General features: G+C 39.3%; 1 protein-coding gene across 3 annotated transcripts; it reads left to right on the top strand.

Annotated features, from left to right (window-relative positions):
- Positions 1–623: 623 nt before the first annotated feature.
- Positions 624–14654, top strand: LOC306854463 (hypermethylated in cancer 1 protein-like). Of its 3 annotated transcripts, none has more exons than XM_079392499.1 (2): positions 624–657; positions 8802–13371. In XM_079392499.1, the coding sequence occupies exons 1-2, from the start codon at positions 639–641 to the stop codon at positions 11033–11035; spliced, it is 2253 nt and encodes a 750-aa protein (XP_079248625.1). In that variant the 5' UTR covers positions 624–638; the 3' UTR covers positions 11036–13371. The 3 variants fall into 3 exon arrangements, with proteins under 3 accessions (XP_079248625.1, XP_079248624.1, XP_079248623.1); XM_079392498.1 differs by lacking the exon at positions 624–657 and adding an exon at positions 1547–1745 and having other exon boundaries at positions 8802–14654; XM_079392497.1 differs by lacking the exon at positions 624–657 and adding an exon at positions 3178–3344 and having other exon boundaries at positions 8802–13377.
- The last annotated feature ends 238 nt before the right edge of the window (positions 14655–14892 follow it).

The following is a 14892-nucleotide window of genomic DNA, read 5'->3' as shown; positions in this document are numbered from 1 at the left end:
TGAAAAACAAGTCGAACAAATTTGTATGTAAATCATTCATAAAGTCTTTCTTACGTGAATTGAATGTGACAATTTATGTAAGAATGGTTTAGTGAACAATTAGAAATTTGTTCTGTTCATGTTGCATGAATGAGGTGCAATGGGTCCTTAAGAAAATGAAAGAGCTGACTTTGGCAATTCAAATGAGCCTGTAAACAAACAATAAACATAACTGAGCCAAATGACTTTGGTGTCACATGAGCCAAGGTCAGTGAAACACAAGGGTCAACTTAAGCGATTATGTTTAACAACTGAGCTATTTCGAGCGACTAATACCCATTGTTTCTCTCCAACATATGGGCAGTGAATTTTATACCAACATTAAAGTGAACTAAAAAACATCCAGGTGCTGTTTGCACCCTGATCTGTCCTTTGTCTAGCTCTGCCTATCTCTGTTTTCTGAGGTTATCACAAGTTCATCAAGAGAAACTGGAAGTGAAAGACAATACGTTCTCCTCAGTCAAGCCAGACTGCTGTGACTTTGACCATTAAAATTAAAAAGCAGCATCTTGAACTGCAGTAATTTCAGGAGAGAGACAGGGAAACAGATGTCAGTCAGCTGTTAGAGTAATTCAAGGGCCTGAGGGGCAGGCTGTGACATGAAAAGGCTTTTGCCAGGTGAATGCCCGATGAGAAACCACTTTCATCTCAGCACTCCATAACAAACGGACGCCACAAAGTGATAGCAAAAATAATGACATATGACACCATGGGAATATCTGGCGGAAATCCAGTCAGTCAGACCCACACTGTATAGTTGTCATGTTTCTTATTAGAAAATAGCAATTACTTTGTGACTGGTTAATAATCAGTGACTGGTTAGACTGGTGAAGCAAGATTATGCATGAATGAAAGCCTTCTAAAACAGAACTACTCAAATCAATCAAAAGAGTGCTCAAAGACACCTAGCAGCTCATTTAATTCATAACAATACTTAAAATAACAGTACTTGATAAAAAACGTGAAAATTTACGAAACAAAAAGATAAATAAATACATAATAAATAAATAAATGGTATTGAAAGTATTTGAGACAAAATATTCAGTAATAAAATCAGTAACAAAAAGAAATGATGCATATAGCAAACAATAACTAACTAAAAACAAAACACAAAAAGGTGCATGAAAAACGCAAAATTACTTAGGCTATTAAATATAAAACCAGCAGCATTGTGGAGTGGCGTTTATTGTGCGCTAATAGCAAAATTAAACATTTCAAACTAAAAAAATAAATAAAGAAGTTAATGGAGATTAATACATTAAAGTATCAACTTGGACATTCGAATTTCACATTAGTTCTACTTCGTTCAAGTGTTATAATTTCAAATACTTACTTCAAGTGCTTAATGTTAGGTCAGAAATGATGCCACTTCAAGCTCATGAATGTATTCCGCGGTGTCGTGCGCTCTGCTGTCGGCACTATAATATGCGCCGTTAGATGTCGCTGCACGCGCAGCCTGCACTGCTTCTGGAGAGGAACGCCAATCAGAGTCCATCCAGATTCTCAAGTGTCTGATCCATTCTAGCGCGAGGAGAGGGAGAGAGAAGGGTTAGAAGGGTAAAGGACAAGGGACAACACGGAAGAATCTGGGAACACCGGGAAAAGTTTACATTTTAAAGAGGAATTTGGACGATTGGGGATCTGTGGACAGGGGAATCCCGTAAGGGGAAGTCAAGATCGGCAGGAGCATCAGACATGAATCCGAGGTGAGTCTGTGTTAATGCATGTATCGTGTAAGTTACCTGCGGCGCGTTCAGGTGTGCGCAGTGAGCGCGTGCCCAACATACTTAACTGATAGATTGTGATAACTGGCGCTCGTGCTGCAGGCGTGTCTGAACTTCTTGTACTTTTTAATCGGATTTTTAATCCCACATATCATGCATCTCAAAATAACAAACTAATGTTTTCATCCTGAATTTTGACATCAAACAAATCAAAACAAATACTTGTCAACATATTCAATTTCGTCAATGTAGCCTATAGCTGTTAAAAACAAAACTGACTCTTAAAAATAAAGGTTCTTCAGTAGTTCAGCAATGACCCCTATCCTTATGAGAAAACGTTTTTATGGTTTATAGTTTTTGAATTGAATATGGTTCTTTGCAGATTAAAAAGTTATCGATTTGACATTATAGGTTCTTCAGATCAGTTTTTTTTAAAAGCACCAGAATACAGAAGGTTTTCTAAAGTACTTCTACTCGAGAAAAAGTTCTCTTAGATTCTAATTCAAGCTTTAATTGGTAAGAGTGTCCATTAAACTGCTGTCACTGGGTCTATGTCAATAGGCCATGACATCTAAACTGACATTCATACTTGCTTTTAATATTAAGAATAATCTTGAGTCGTAATTTCCATAATTAAACAAACTAAATAAATGAAGATGACGCATATCTATTACTGAAACTTTGTCAGTGTTGTGTGATGCAGACTATGCATCAGTTCTGGACCTTTTCTGTCTAAATAAAGTGATAAATGTCTGTGTAAACGTAAACAATTGTGTCATTAAAGACTGATAATACTGATGCTGCAATAACTGATACAGCCCTAAATTAGCTTATTTCAAAACACTTCATTTGATAACAATTGTATGGAAAACTTTACAATTATAAAGTTAAGCTTGCAATTAATTGTTTAATATTAGAGCATTGCTTACCATCTAAAAACAAATACCCCATGTTATTCTACTTCAATGTTTTTCCAAGAATACCATGGTAGAACCATGGTACCATATTAAAAACATGGTAGTACTTTTTTGTAAGTGTTGTGCAACCAACTGTATTAAATTAAATTAAAACAAATTTAAATAAGATGAGTTTTATGCAAAAGGTAATCAGTATTTTTGTCTAAACATTCACAGACAGGGGTGTGCAAACTCAATATTTATTTTCCTGAGTAATATTATAACAAACTCTATACAGAAGTTATGGTCACCGTCATCCGTATTAAAATAGTCAGCACTCACAAGAAGCTGTTCTCTTTAACACACACTATGTTGTGATATACGATAAAACGCCTGTCTCTTTAAGACGAAGCGTCGATGTGTTGAGAAGTTCAAGTTAGGGTCACTGCAAGTGAGTGAGAGAGAGATAGAGGGAGGAGGGAGAGAGAGCAAGAGGGAGGGTGAGCAACACGAAATTCATTGCAATTAATAATAAAAAAGAGTTGGCAGTCGTGCTCGGAAAACTGGCATGGTTTTTGGGAGGCTGGCAGTTCAAAGTTGAAACGTCAGAAATGACTCCAAAAGACTGTTGAGATGATCATTAAGGGAGACTTAGATCGGATGGCAGAACAGATCGGGCATCCAGGTAACGTTCAATGCTCTTAACATTTTATAGTCTCTTTATGAACACTTTATTCATCTAGATAGACGTAATAATAATCCGAGCAACTGTTTAATTCTCGGTACATTTGCGGATGGATGTAAAAATTTTACCCGATTTATTTTTGCCTTTCTCCTTTTGCCCATTTTAGTAGTATGCTACTATATCAACGATTATTTTCATATAAGGCTGCTTATATGTTGAAGAAATTATTTTTTTCAAAATTTAGAAACTAAAGTTTTTATCTTTGGGGCTTCATTATGAATAGTCAAGTTCACAATCGCATTATGAGTGCAAAAGTGTTGCAGTGCATATGATCTGGAGGTTGTGTGATTTCATCACAGTAACGGGGCTCTCAGCCTTAATTGAGAGTTCATGGTGTTTCACGTGCGACTGATTTGACTTTAAAGAGAATGATTCGATTTTGAAGACAGATATGTTGTGTCTTGCATTCATATGTTGAATAAACAATTTAAATTCAGCATGTTTAGAGGGGTTTAGATTGTCAGTGTCACTTATAGTAGCCTATTTGAGAGGATACTCTGTTTAAACTAAACATTTCCACACATGTACAAGACGAGCTGTAAATAACGTAATTTATTCATAGAAAACTGAAGGATAATTGCACCGTTTATGCTTTATAAAGCGTCAAACAATAATTTTTAAAGATCACAAAATGTAAAATTAAGAGGCAGTTTTATGGCATCGTATTTATAGGTTATAACAGGCCTCACAGTTCTTTTTCACTTTAATTTAGAATTTTAATTAAAAGTGTAACATGCTCATAAAGACACTCTGAGAACTTGCCCATGCCTATCTTTCTCTACTATATTCTATCCAAGAGATTATTAGGCTACAGAGCATAAAACAGATATAGATGATGTGATATGTGGCTAGAATATTTCCATCTCATCTCTGACCATGGGGGCCACATATAGGGTATGGTGAGCTGTCCTCCCAGTGGTATTTATGAATGAATATCCAGATCTGCGTGTGCTGATGGAGCGCGCGAGAGAATATAAGCGCAATAAGACGAGCTGTGGAAGAGGAAGCTGTAGCGCATGATATGCTATTTTCCAAACTCTTAGGCTACCTTCAAATTATATGAAAAAATGGTCGAGAAACCTCAGGTGTTTTGCCGTTTGACTTTAAACCACTTAAACAGGCACGAACCAAGACAAACGCACGTTTCTTGGTGCTAAGAGGTTTTGCGCAGGCTTTACCTTTCATTCACAAAACTATCATGTCTTAGGAAATAGTAAAACTTGAAAACTAAGTTATAGGGAACACTTTAAATGACATCAATTGAAATTCTAGTTTTATTCCTCGCACACTGTCAGTTACTGAATTACAACTTTATTCTGCAATTAAATTATTGGGCCGACATGATTAAATTATACATGTAATAGAATTTGTCTAGATATGTTTTTTCCCCTTTTGTGTCATTCATTATCCTAAAAAAAATTAAAAAAAATAAAACAAACAAAATATCTAGATTTCTCTCGCGTTCCCAGTGTTTAAAACGTCTAATACGCCAATTCAGTCAATTTAAAAGATGATGCTTTTTGACTGATTGACTGTTTATTCCTTAAAGGTACATTAGACTCAGTCTAAATGGATAAATCTCAAAGGGAGGACGCTTTTGCGGTAAAAATATGACAGACCGAGGGCGGAGAGAGAGAGAGAGAGAGGAAGTCTTAAGAACACGAGCAGACCCCTGCCTCACCCCTAAACCAGCAAAATGACAACAGAGACAAAACACAGGTCGAATGAATACCAAAGCACCTAAAATATGACCCATGCACTGTCTTTAATCCAGTCCTGTACCATACCAAATATAGCAAATAGACCAAGCTGTCGCACGCGCTGCACGCCCAAACAATTGACAGTTTTTGAGCATTGATAGCTTTTGTCGTTTATTCAAATGAGTTCTCCCTATTAACTGCATTTATTCAGTAAAATCTGTTTTTAGATTAAATAATGTGTCTTTCAGTGTTTTTTTTTAAAGGTTGAATTAAATCTCCTCAACTTTTATATTTGCTGAGAGGCTATTTACTAATTGATACATGATTGGGTCCTTAAATGAGTTCTGTGATGCATGCGCGCGCATTAAAGACGCGTAATGTAAATCCACAGGGTGACAGATCTGAGAGGATGTAAGTGTTTACGCGTGAAGTTCAAACAGTCGTTTTAAAACATGATTTACGTCTTTCATCACTTCCTTTAAATCTTAGCACGCTGAACGTCTGACAGAATAAAGGAGTGACCACCCCCTGCATTTAAAAAAAAAAGTTGTTGTCTGACTAATTAGAGATTTTCTTTTCTTTTTTTTTACTTTGCTTATAAAAACTGTCAGGTGAAGGCTGAAGCACAGTCCTACTTTCCGTGCCGTCCCGTTTATTGTTTACATTTTCCTTCTATTCTGTCATCTTTGCGCTTCTTGAAAGCAGCACAGTTAGGACAGTACGGCACGAATCGCTATAAATCATGCGCTCATACAGTTTGTGCTGCTTTCTCAAACTCTCACTAATGGAAAGTCCACAAGCCAAAAATGCCTTAAAGTACACCTGTCAGTGATGATACGTGTTCGTGTGCAGCAGGGGAGGAGATAAGTGTTACACAATTTAGGTGCTTTTATTAACACAGACCCTGAAGACAGATAAGATCTGAGGAAATGTTGCGGGTGCTGTTTGTTTGTTTGGTTGAGAGAGCCTACTCCATTAAGGTTAAGGTTGAGAGAGCCTACTCCAACTTTGCCTGCATCAGGCAATTTATAACATGTCATCTGTTTGATTCTGTGCATTAGTGAAAGTGTATATCCTTTATATAATTACAAATGAGGCAATTATATAATGGTTAAAAAAATAAAACGGAACACATGATTTATGAATTAGGAAAATTGTATTGAATAACCTGTAACTCAAGAGTGTTCAAGCTGACATAAACGGGAAAGACTACAGGTGCACTGCAGGCCAGAAATGACCAGCTGCCGGCAATATTTCCACAAAAAGGAAATTGTCCAAACCATCACTTCTTATTTTAGGCGTCACCTGGATTTGTGTTGTTGTGTTTTTTATTTATTTATTTTTTTTACACAAATGTGTAAATGTTTTAGAACCGGTCTAAACGAACATTTTCGAAAGAAATATGTACACAAATAATTGTTTTATAAATATATTTATACACTTTTTTTTTTTTTTTTTTTTTTTTTTTTAGACGAACTTCAGTTCTGTCCATTTATGGTTTCTGTGCCTCACCAACTAGTTCTTCTAGTGGAGAAGCCAGAATGACAAGCGCGTCTTCTTTTTTGTTTACAGTGCGCAGCTGCTACTTTATATTAAAGAGAGACAGAGATGCAGCTATTTATGCACATCACATTTGACTGTTTTAATTTAAATGAAGAGGAATAGTAGGAATCAGAATCTCATGTTTAGTGTGTATAATCAGGGTAAGCATTATGGAGGGTTGGGGAGATCTGACCCCCTCTAATTATAACTTGGGTACTTAATGAATTTAATTAATTTATATATATATATATATATATATATATATATATATATATTTAAATTTTATTTATTTGCATTTAGTCTATAGGTCTACATTCCAGTTACCATAGCAACAATTGGACAATGTCCAGTTAAGATCAAGTATTGGACAGTGAAAAAACAAACAAACAAACAACAACAAAAAAACAATGGTAGACTACCATTTATTAAAACTTTATTGTATTTTTACACACACACACACACACACACACACACACACACACACACACACACACACACACACACACACACACACACACGTTGGTTTTTGTGGTTTATGGGGACTCTCCATAGGCGTAATAGTTTTTATACTGAACAAACTGTGTGTGCTATTGCCCTACACCAACCCTACACCTAAACTTAGCCCTCACAGGAGACTTTGTGCATTTTTAGATTTTCAAAAAAACACCATTTAGTATGTTTTTTAAGCCTTTTGAATTACGAGGACATAGGCAGTGTCCTCATAAACCACCTTCATATTGTAATACCTCTGTCATACCCATGTCATTATACAAATTTGTGTCCTCATAAACCACATAAACATGCGCACACACACACACACACACACACAGACACACACACACAGACAGACAGAAGCACAGAAGACAATTTTTGCAATGTTGTTTTAATGTCTTAAATTCTAACGGACAAATCTAACCAGAACCAGTCCAATCTAAAAAGTTGAACTGCTGAAAGTCATTGAGTAATTCACACACTGTGTAAAACCAAGCTTTTCTGGCAACTGCATGGTTTAGTATTATTCATGTTAAGAGTTGTGGTTGGTTTTAAAGGGAAGACTTGTATTGTTGGATTTAAGGGCTAATTAAATGGAAGCTTATGGCTACAAACTACAGTATTCATCTAAGAGGATTATTTTGTACAATGAAATAAACAATGAAAGGAGGAACTGATGTTGGGATGACTGTATTTATTTAGCTTCTTGTTTCCCATCAGTGAAACCATCCCCTGTGGGACCCTAACTATCCGTTTCATCTCATATACAGACCATCCTCATGTAGCAGGGTTTAAACAATATTTTCTGGTAAATTTGTAATGTTTATTATGTTTGCATGACATGAACTGTTGCGTTCAGCTTAGAATTTTAACTTGGCATTGTTGGTTGAATGTTTATTTAGTAATTTGTAAGCGTCCTCTGACAAGTGATCTTTTGAAAACGGTTTCAATTGTAACTCACACTTCTATACAGCAGAGTGTCCCGTCATGAATTGTCTGCATTTTTTTTTTTTTTTGTCCCTGCTGGTTTATGCCTGCTGTTCATCACACTTGCAAAACCTTCAGTCTGACTTTGTTTAAAACTCCACACACCACCTCTGGAATTCTTTATCAGGAAGACTGCAATATGAAAACATGTTTATACTGGCATTTTTCCTCTGTCTTTTTTCTTCTTTCTTTTTTGTTAACTGCACTTCACTGTAAGTTTTAAACGTGGGTTTGTATCTTGATAATGACAAAACCATCACAGTCTCACTCGGTCAGCTATAGCTCACTTTTATGGAGTCCTTCTGATGCTTGTTGTATTAAAGGAAAAGCTGAATTGTTTGCCCTCAATCCCCTACCTGAAAGTCCACAAAAATATCAAAGAGTAAATGAAGAGCTATATTCAGGATCAAGGAAATGCACACAAGCTTAAGTGCTCCTTTTTATATCTTTGAGTGCTGCCAGTCAAGTTTTACAAGACAGTCCAACACAAACAGATGTGTCAGTAATGTGTGTTATATTTCAAAAGACAGCTATTAAAAAAAAGGCCTTTATACCACAGTACTCAAATAAGACAAATTCAGCGAGTTTTCAATAAGCTTCTTAATGTGGTAGTTTATGTTTGTCTGCAACAACTTCCTGGCTTCTACTTAATTGTTCCATTTCTCTTCTGTTTCAGGTATTGGTCTGAAGTCGATGCTGGATGCCATGGAAGCCCCAAGTCATGCTAGGCACCTCCTCTTGCAGTTGAACATACAACGAACCAAAGGCTTCTTGTGTGATGTTATCATCGTGGTGCAGAATGCACTGTTCCGTGCTCACAAGAACATCCTGGCAGCCAGTAGCCTCTACCTTAAGTCTCTTGTCGTTCACGACAACCTCATCAATCTGGACCATGAGATGGTCAGTCCAGGTGTGTTTCGAGTCATTCTTGACTATATCTACACAGGACGCTTAAGTGAAGGTGACCCCACCTCTCCAACTGAGCCAAATATAGGAGCAGTGCTGGCAGCTGCAAGTTATCTGCAGCTGCTGGATCTAGTGACTCTATGCAAGAAGAAGCTGAAGAGAAATGGGAAGTACCATTTACGTCCCAACCCTGGGTTTTTACCTTATAAGATAGGCTCCAGTGGCGTGGGGGGAGGACGGTTTCGAATATCTACGCCTGTCATCCACTCCTGTCACCTTGGAGGAGTAGTAAGCACCCCTCGACCTACACTATTAGAGGACCTGCCCCCCCTTCCACTTGGCCCCCACGTCGGCGAAATTTATGCGCCAGTTCCCACTCAGGGTCCACCGCCTTACCCCCCAGCAAAGGCATCCCTGTCGCCCCAGTCAGGCCTGCGCATGCCTCCTACTGACAGGAACTGCTCATCCGTCTATGGCCTTGACCTGTCCAAGAAAAGCCCAAGTTCCCAGTCCCAGCTTCCCTCTGGTCACCCCCATTTGATCTCCTCACTCCACCCAGAAGAGGAGCCCGAGGGGGAGCTAGATCAAAGCACTAACCCCCTGCTCAGTCCCAACGATGGCTCCAGAAAAATGGAGACAGCCCATCATGTGGGGTCTCTTACCCCACACCCCTTCCCTCTACCCAACCATCCTCTTGTACCCCATCTTCCCCACCTGCACCGTCCTCAGGGCCAAGAACCTTACCCCTGCGCTCCCAGCCCAGAACCCATGGAAGACTCCAGAGAACAAGGCCGAGATGGGTCCAACATCTATCGGTGGGTGAAGAATGAGCCTTCCAACCCAGAGGATGAAGATGAGGAAGACGAAGAGGATGAGAGTGGAGGAATGGCTGAGCAGAATAAAGAGAGGCACCAGCACATGAATCACCATAAGAACAGTGAGGAAAAGCTGAACATGAATGAGCGGGGCTATGACAGAGGGACCTGCGATGATGGAGAGGATGAGAATGGGACCGGCAGCGAAGAGACGGGGAGCAGCGAGGGTCGTCTGTCTCCCCCTGTTCCGGGTGGAAGATATCACATGCCGTATGAGCCAGAGAGTTTCGGAGATAACTTGTACGTATGCATCCCCTGCGACAAAGGCTTCCCCAGCTCAGAGCAGCTCAATGCCCATGTGGAAACTCATACTGAGGAGGAGCTAAACAACGGGAGCGAGCTGGACAACATCAAAAACAGCAGCAGCAAACCCACCAATGCCCATGGACCTACAAGCTTGAATAGCTCTAGTGGCCTCCACAGCCCTTTCCTAGATAGCAAATCGACGCAAAATCTCCATTCTATTGGTCTCGGGGAGATCATACGACCCTATCGCTGTTCATCCTGTGAGAAGTCTTATAAAGATCCTGCCACCCTAAGGCAACATGAGAAAACCCACTGGCTGACACGCCCATACCCCTGTAGCATCTGTGGCAAGAAGTTCACTCAACGTGGTACTATGACACGCCACATGCGCAGTCATTTGGGCCTAAAACCCTTCGCCTGTGACGCCTGCGGCATGCGCTTTACTCGACAGTACCGTCTCACGGAACACATGCGCATCCACTCCGGAGAGAAACCCTACAAGTGCCAGGTGTGTGGGGGCAAGTTTGCTCAGCAACGCAACCTTATCAGTCACATGAAGATGCACAGCAGCGGAACAGCTGGCGGAGGACTAACTCCTGATGGCAAGCTGAAGATAGACTTCACGGAAGGGATTTATCCCCTGAGCAAGTACACAGCTGAGCATCTGGGTCTGAAGCAGGAGAAAACCTCAGACCTTCTCACAGCCTCTCAACACCTGTTGGCTGACGCCAAAGCCATGGAGAGCCTCTACCCGCTGTCAAAGCTGGCTGTAGAACACCTCGGCCTCACCCACAACAAGATAGACGTCCTGAACCAGTCACTGCCACCCACTTCCCAGCTCTCGACAGAGTCCCGCACCATTGACCGCTACTCTCCCAGCTAGAGGGGGGAACCACTAACTGTACTTTCCAAAGAGACATCACTGTATGCCATTCACAGTATTCAACTCTCACCTCATCTTCATTTGAACCTGCACCTCAAAGCATGGAGACCAGAAAGTGTTGGCCATAAAAATGCACACAAACTGTGTTTAATTCTGAACGTGCCTTTCTTTGCAGATTTTGCAGTACGTGCATTTCTTAAAATTACTTTCCTACAAGGAGGAAACTGCTTTATTTATAATCTGTTTTGACCGTTGGACACTCAGACAATGCAGTATTTATATAAAAACAACTTCTTTTTTGTTCAATCACCGAGCCAATCAACCAATTGAAAACCAAAAAGAGATTGTTTTTATTTATTTTTCTGTTCATTTTCTTTTCTTTTTTTTTGTATGTTGGAAAAGCCAAAGAGAAAATGTCAAATGTTACAGAAGAGAGTTGCAATCGTACCCTAAACCTGTGTATTAAGTGTTATTGGTGTATATAGAATGAAAAAGCACATATGAACAATATTAAGGGCTTCTGTCCAGAATGGAGCAGCAAATCTGGACGAAAGCAAAAAAGCCAAATCTTTGGGATTTTATAGTAATTGGAGGACTTTTTATAGACTGTTTTTCGGAGTACTGGATCACCTGTATCTCATTTTCCATCTTTGTGAATGGCCCAGTTTTTTTTCCATACTAAAGGGAGCAACTAACTGAAGAGTGTGTTTGTTCCAGGACTTAGGTAAAGTGATCTAAGCTTTTCTCTGCATTGATGTAGTTATCCCCTTCAGCATGGAATGAGAGTTCACAGAGAGTACCATTTAATTATTATTTTTTCACCACCTTCAGGTGTATGGTCTCGAGCTATTTAGTGTCTTTGTTCCCTTTCCTTTCCTCCAACGCCAAGTGCCTTCAGCTTATTGAAAAAGTAGCAAGTACTGCCCTGTGATCTCACAACTGGAATATCTTTGTGCATATTCCGATCATGATATAACAATCCATGTCCACGTGTTTCGGTCCATCTGGTGCAACAGACTAAGCATGGGTGGTGCCTTTGAAAATGCAGTAATATTTACAGCAGAGTCCATATGCTTTAGTTGCATCGCAGTCGCCCCCTTTGAACGACTCGCTGCATGACTAGTTGTATAACAGTTCCAGCGAAGGCACTTTTGTGTATATAAACCAAAGAGTGACGTTTTGCAAGTGATTGATTCGGCAACACCTTCAAGATCTTTCCTTATGTGAAATGTTTGAGAGGGCCTCCTCACCCCTATTACGGTGCAGTTAATTTCAGGCTAATGTGACGGCTTTAACCCCACGGTGCCTCACGCACACACGTAGAGCCGCTAATGTGACAACCATCTGAACATGAGGAGCAGGGCTCTCTCTCACTGATACTGTGAGTGCAGATAGCAGCAGCTGGTCCACTCAGGGTAAGCCCTGTGAAATCTCAGATTTTCGAAGACTATCCGCGCTTGTCTGTCCCACTGATGTTAGATTTTATGCCCGTTGACCAGGCCCTGTGATCTGAACGTACACCCTAATCCTCGAGCTACTGCTCTAATGTACCATAAACTGCACTTACAACAATTAATCCTCCTTATTTCAAGTAACATAAAACACAGTAGCCTGTTAGGGCTGCATCCATTTTTGTAGTCTTACAGCTCATCTGCTTTGCCTCTAAATAAATGGTTTTACAGTAAATGTAAATGTTCTGATGAGATACGGCACCCGCATTTTTTATTCCAAAGACCATGCTGGCATTTTGTCTTTTCCTCTCACAGAAATTTTTGTTAACCACTAGTTACAATTACAACCTCAGCTGGTGAATGTGAAAACTTAAACCACGAATGCACTGTGAAAGAACTAGTGAATCTTAAAGCTTTAGAGCTTAGTGAATATTGAACATGTAATTTGGGACAAATTACCTGGGCTTTACTCTATAGCATGTCAGCTATTCAAAGTGTTTCTTTTCAGTTTTCTTTGTTATTTTTTGGTCAGATTGAACTCTCTTAATCAAAGCAAAAAGACATTGGTTCTTACCTCAGGACTGAGCCTATCATGGGTTACACAATGCTTTAGCAATAGTTTAATACAAAAACACACGTACTTGCTCTCTGTGTATTGTACATTAAAATTCAAGCACACTTTCTGAAGGGATCTTATTGTTTTTAAATCTGTGATTATTTCACAATGCTAAAAATGTCTTTTTTTCTGAAATTAATTTTTTTTTTTGTGAATAGCCTATGCAACTGTCTCCTATTTTTACATTACAGAAAATACTGTAGTTACACAATGAAATGGGAAATGACTTAATTACAATACAAGACAAATTTGTAAATTAAAAATGATTTCTTGATAAAAATCTGAATGTTTTTTTTCTGTACACTTGAAGGTTCTTGAAATTCTACAGCACAGTTTGAAACTCACGCATGCACTAAAAGAAATGCCAGACAGCAAGTCCGATTACTGTTAACGTTATGCTGTATAAGAAATGTTGTGTGTTTATCAATAATTCGCCGCAATGATAAACACTTGGCCGAGATGGTAAGGAGGGAAGCATAGTTTCTGAAGTTGATTGACCCATTTGTTCTGGGCGGGCCTGCAGAAACTTTAGCTGACCTTTTTGCCGAGAGGCAGGATTAGACTCCCAGTGAGGTTTTGTATACATGTACTATTAAACCAAACGCATGAAACCAGCTTGTTTGGGGCGAGACAGATGCTGAAATTTCCCAACACTCTTAAGTGGACAGCCGAGATCCAGAAATTCCTCTCAACTTAATTTTGCAAAACACATGAAAACAGTCTGGGCACAGCAGTTTGTTTGTATCCAAACGAAACCCAGAGCGTAAACGGAATACAAATCTTCTGACTCGAGGCATAGAACAATATTACAGCTATCACAACAGTTAAAACTTTGACTGCAGACATATTAATACGGGCTGAGGAGATGTGACAGCCCGTTTGAAGTGGGTTTCGGTGGTGGGAAAATAAATCTCACACTCCCCTTCTCCACCATTCATTAGCTCGCTCTCATCGAAAATCTATCGCACTCTCTTTCCTGCTCTCCGACAGACAAAACAAGAGAAAAAAAAGATTTTCCACTTTGGTTCCAAAAGCGTAGAGAAAAGAAAGCGAAATATTAAGTGGCTCTGTGTTCAGTACTGCTCTGACGGCTCTGGGAACGCAGAGGTGTGTGAGTCAGGGTCAGGGGGCAGGTGAGATGTTTGGTTGTGTTTTTGTTCACTCTAGCTATCTGAAACATTCGAAAGTGCTTCTGTTAATGGAGCGGTTACAAAGGAGTAAAGTTGAGCTGGGGAAGTGAACTTTTGACTGTGTAGTAGCAGTGAGCAGGATGTTTGGTGTGGTTCTGCTCAAAAGCAGATAGGCAGATGATGATAGAGAGGGACAGAGAAAGCAACTGAGGGTGAGAGAGAACAGAGCAGGTTTGTCGGGTGGACTGCAGCCATGGTCTATCTATGGAAAAGTAGACCGGAAACCTCCATCCCTGATTTGTGCTCCTCAAATTTTCTGGTTTCAATACAAATTAAGCTCAATCTACAGCACAACACTTATTATTGACAATGTTGATCACCTTAAAAACAGTTTTTGACTTGTCAATACTTTAAATTTCTTTAAAAAAGTAAAAATCTGAAAATGTTAAAATTACTCTTAAAGCCACAAGATATAAACAAATGTGTTACCATGATTTTAAGGTGAAAAATCACTTGATAACTTTGTATGAAGCTATATTTTATAACTTTGTGGTTTACTATGTATTGCTTACAAAAAGATTTAAACAGCATTACAACCAAATAATACAGTTTTAACAAACAACATGCGCTGTAAAAATGATTGTTGTAAATCAAAATTTT

The sequence above is a fragment of the Barbus barbus genome (assembly GCF_936440315.1).
Source record: "Barbus barbus genome assembly, chromosome: 34".
NCBI lineage: Eukaryota > Metazoa > Chordata > Actinopteri > Cypriniformes > Cyprinidae > Barbus > Barbus barbus.
The sequence above is the reverse complement of the archived record's forward strand: the minus strand, read 5'-3'. Positions and strand labels throughout refer to the sequence as shown.

What these genes read in the sequence shown, in the direction of transcription:
- LOC306854463 (XM_079392497.1), top strand. Translation starts at nt 3,293, where the DNA reads ATGATCATTAAGGGAGACTTAGATCGGATGGCAGAACAGATCGGGCAT. An exon ending in AGAACAGATCGGGCATCCAG is followed by an intron (nt 3,345 to 8,801) that starts GTAACGTTCAAT and finishes CTTCTGTTTCAG; the next exon opens with GTATTGGTCTGAAGTCGATG.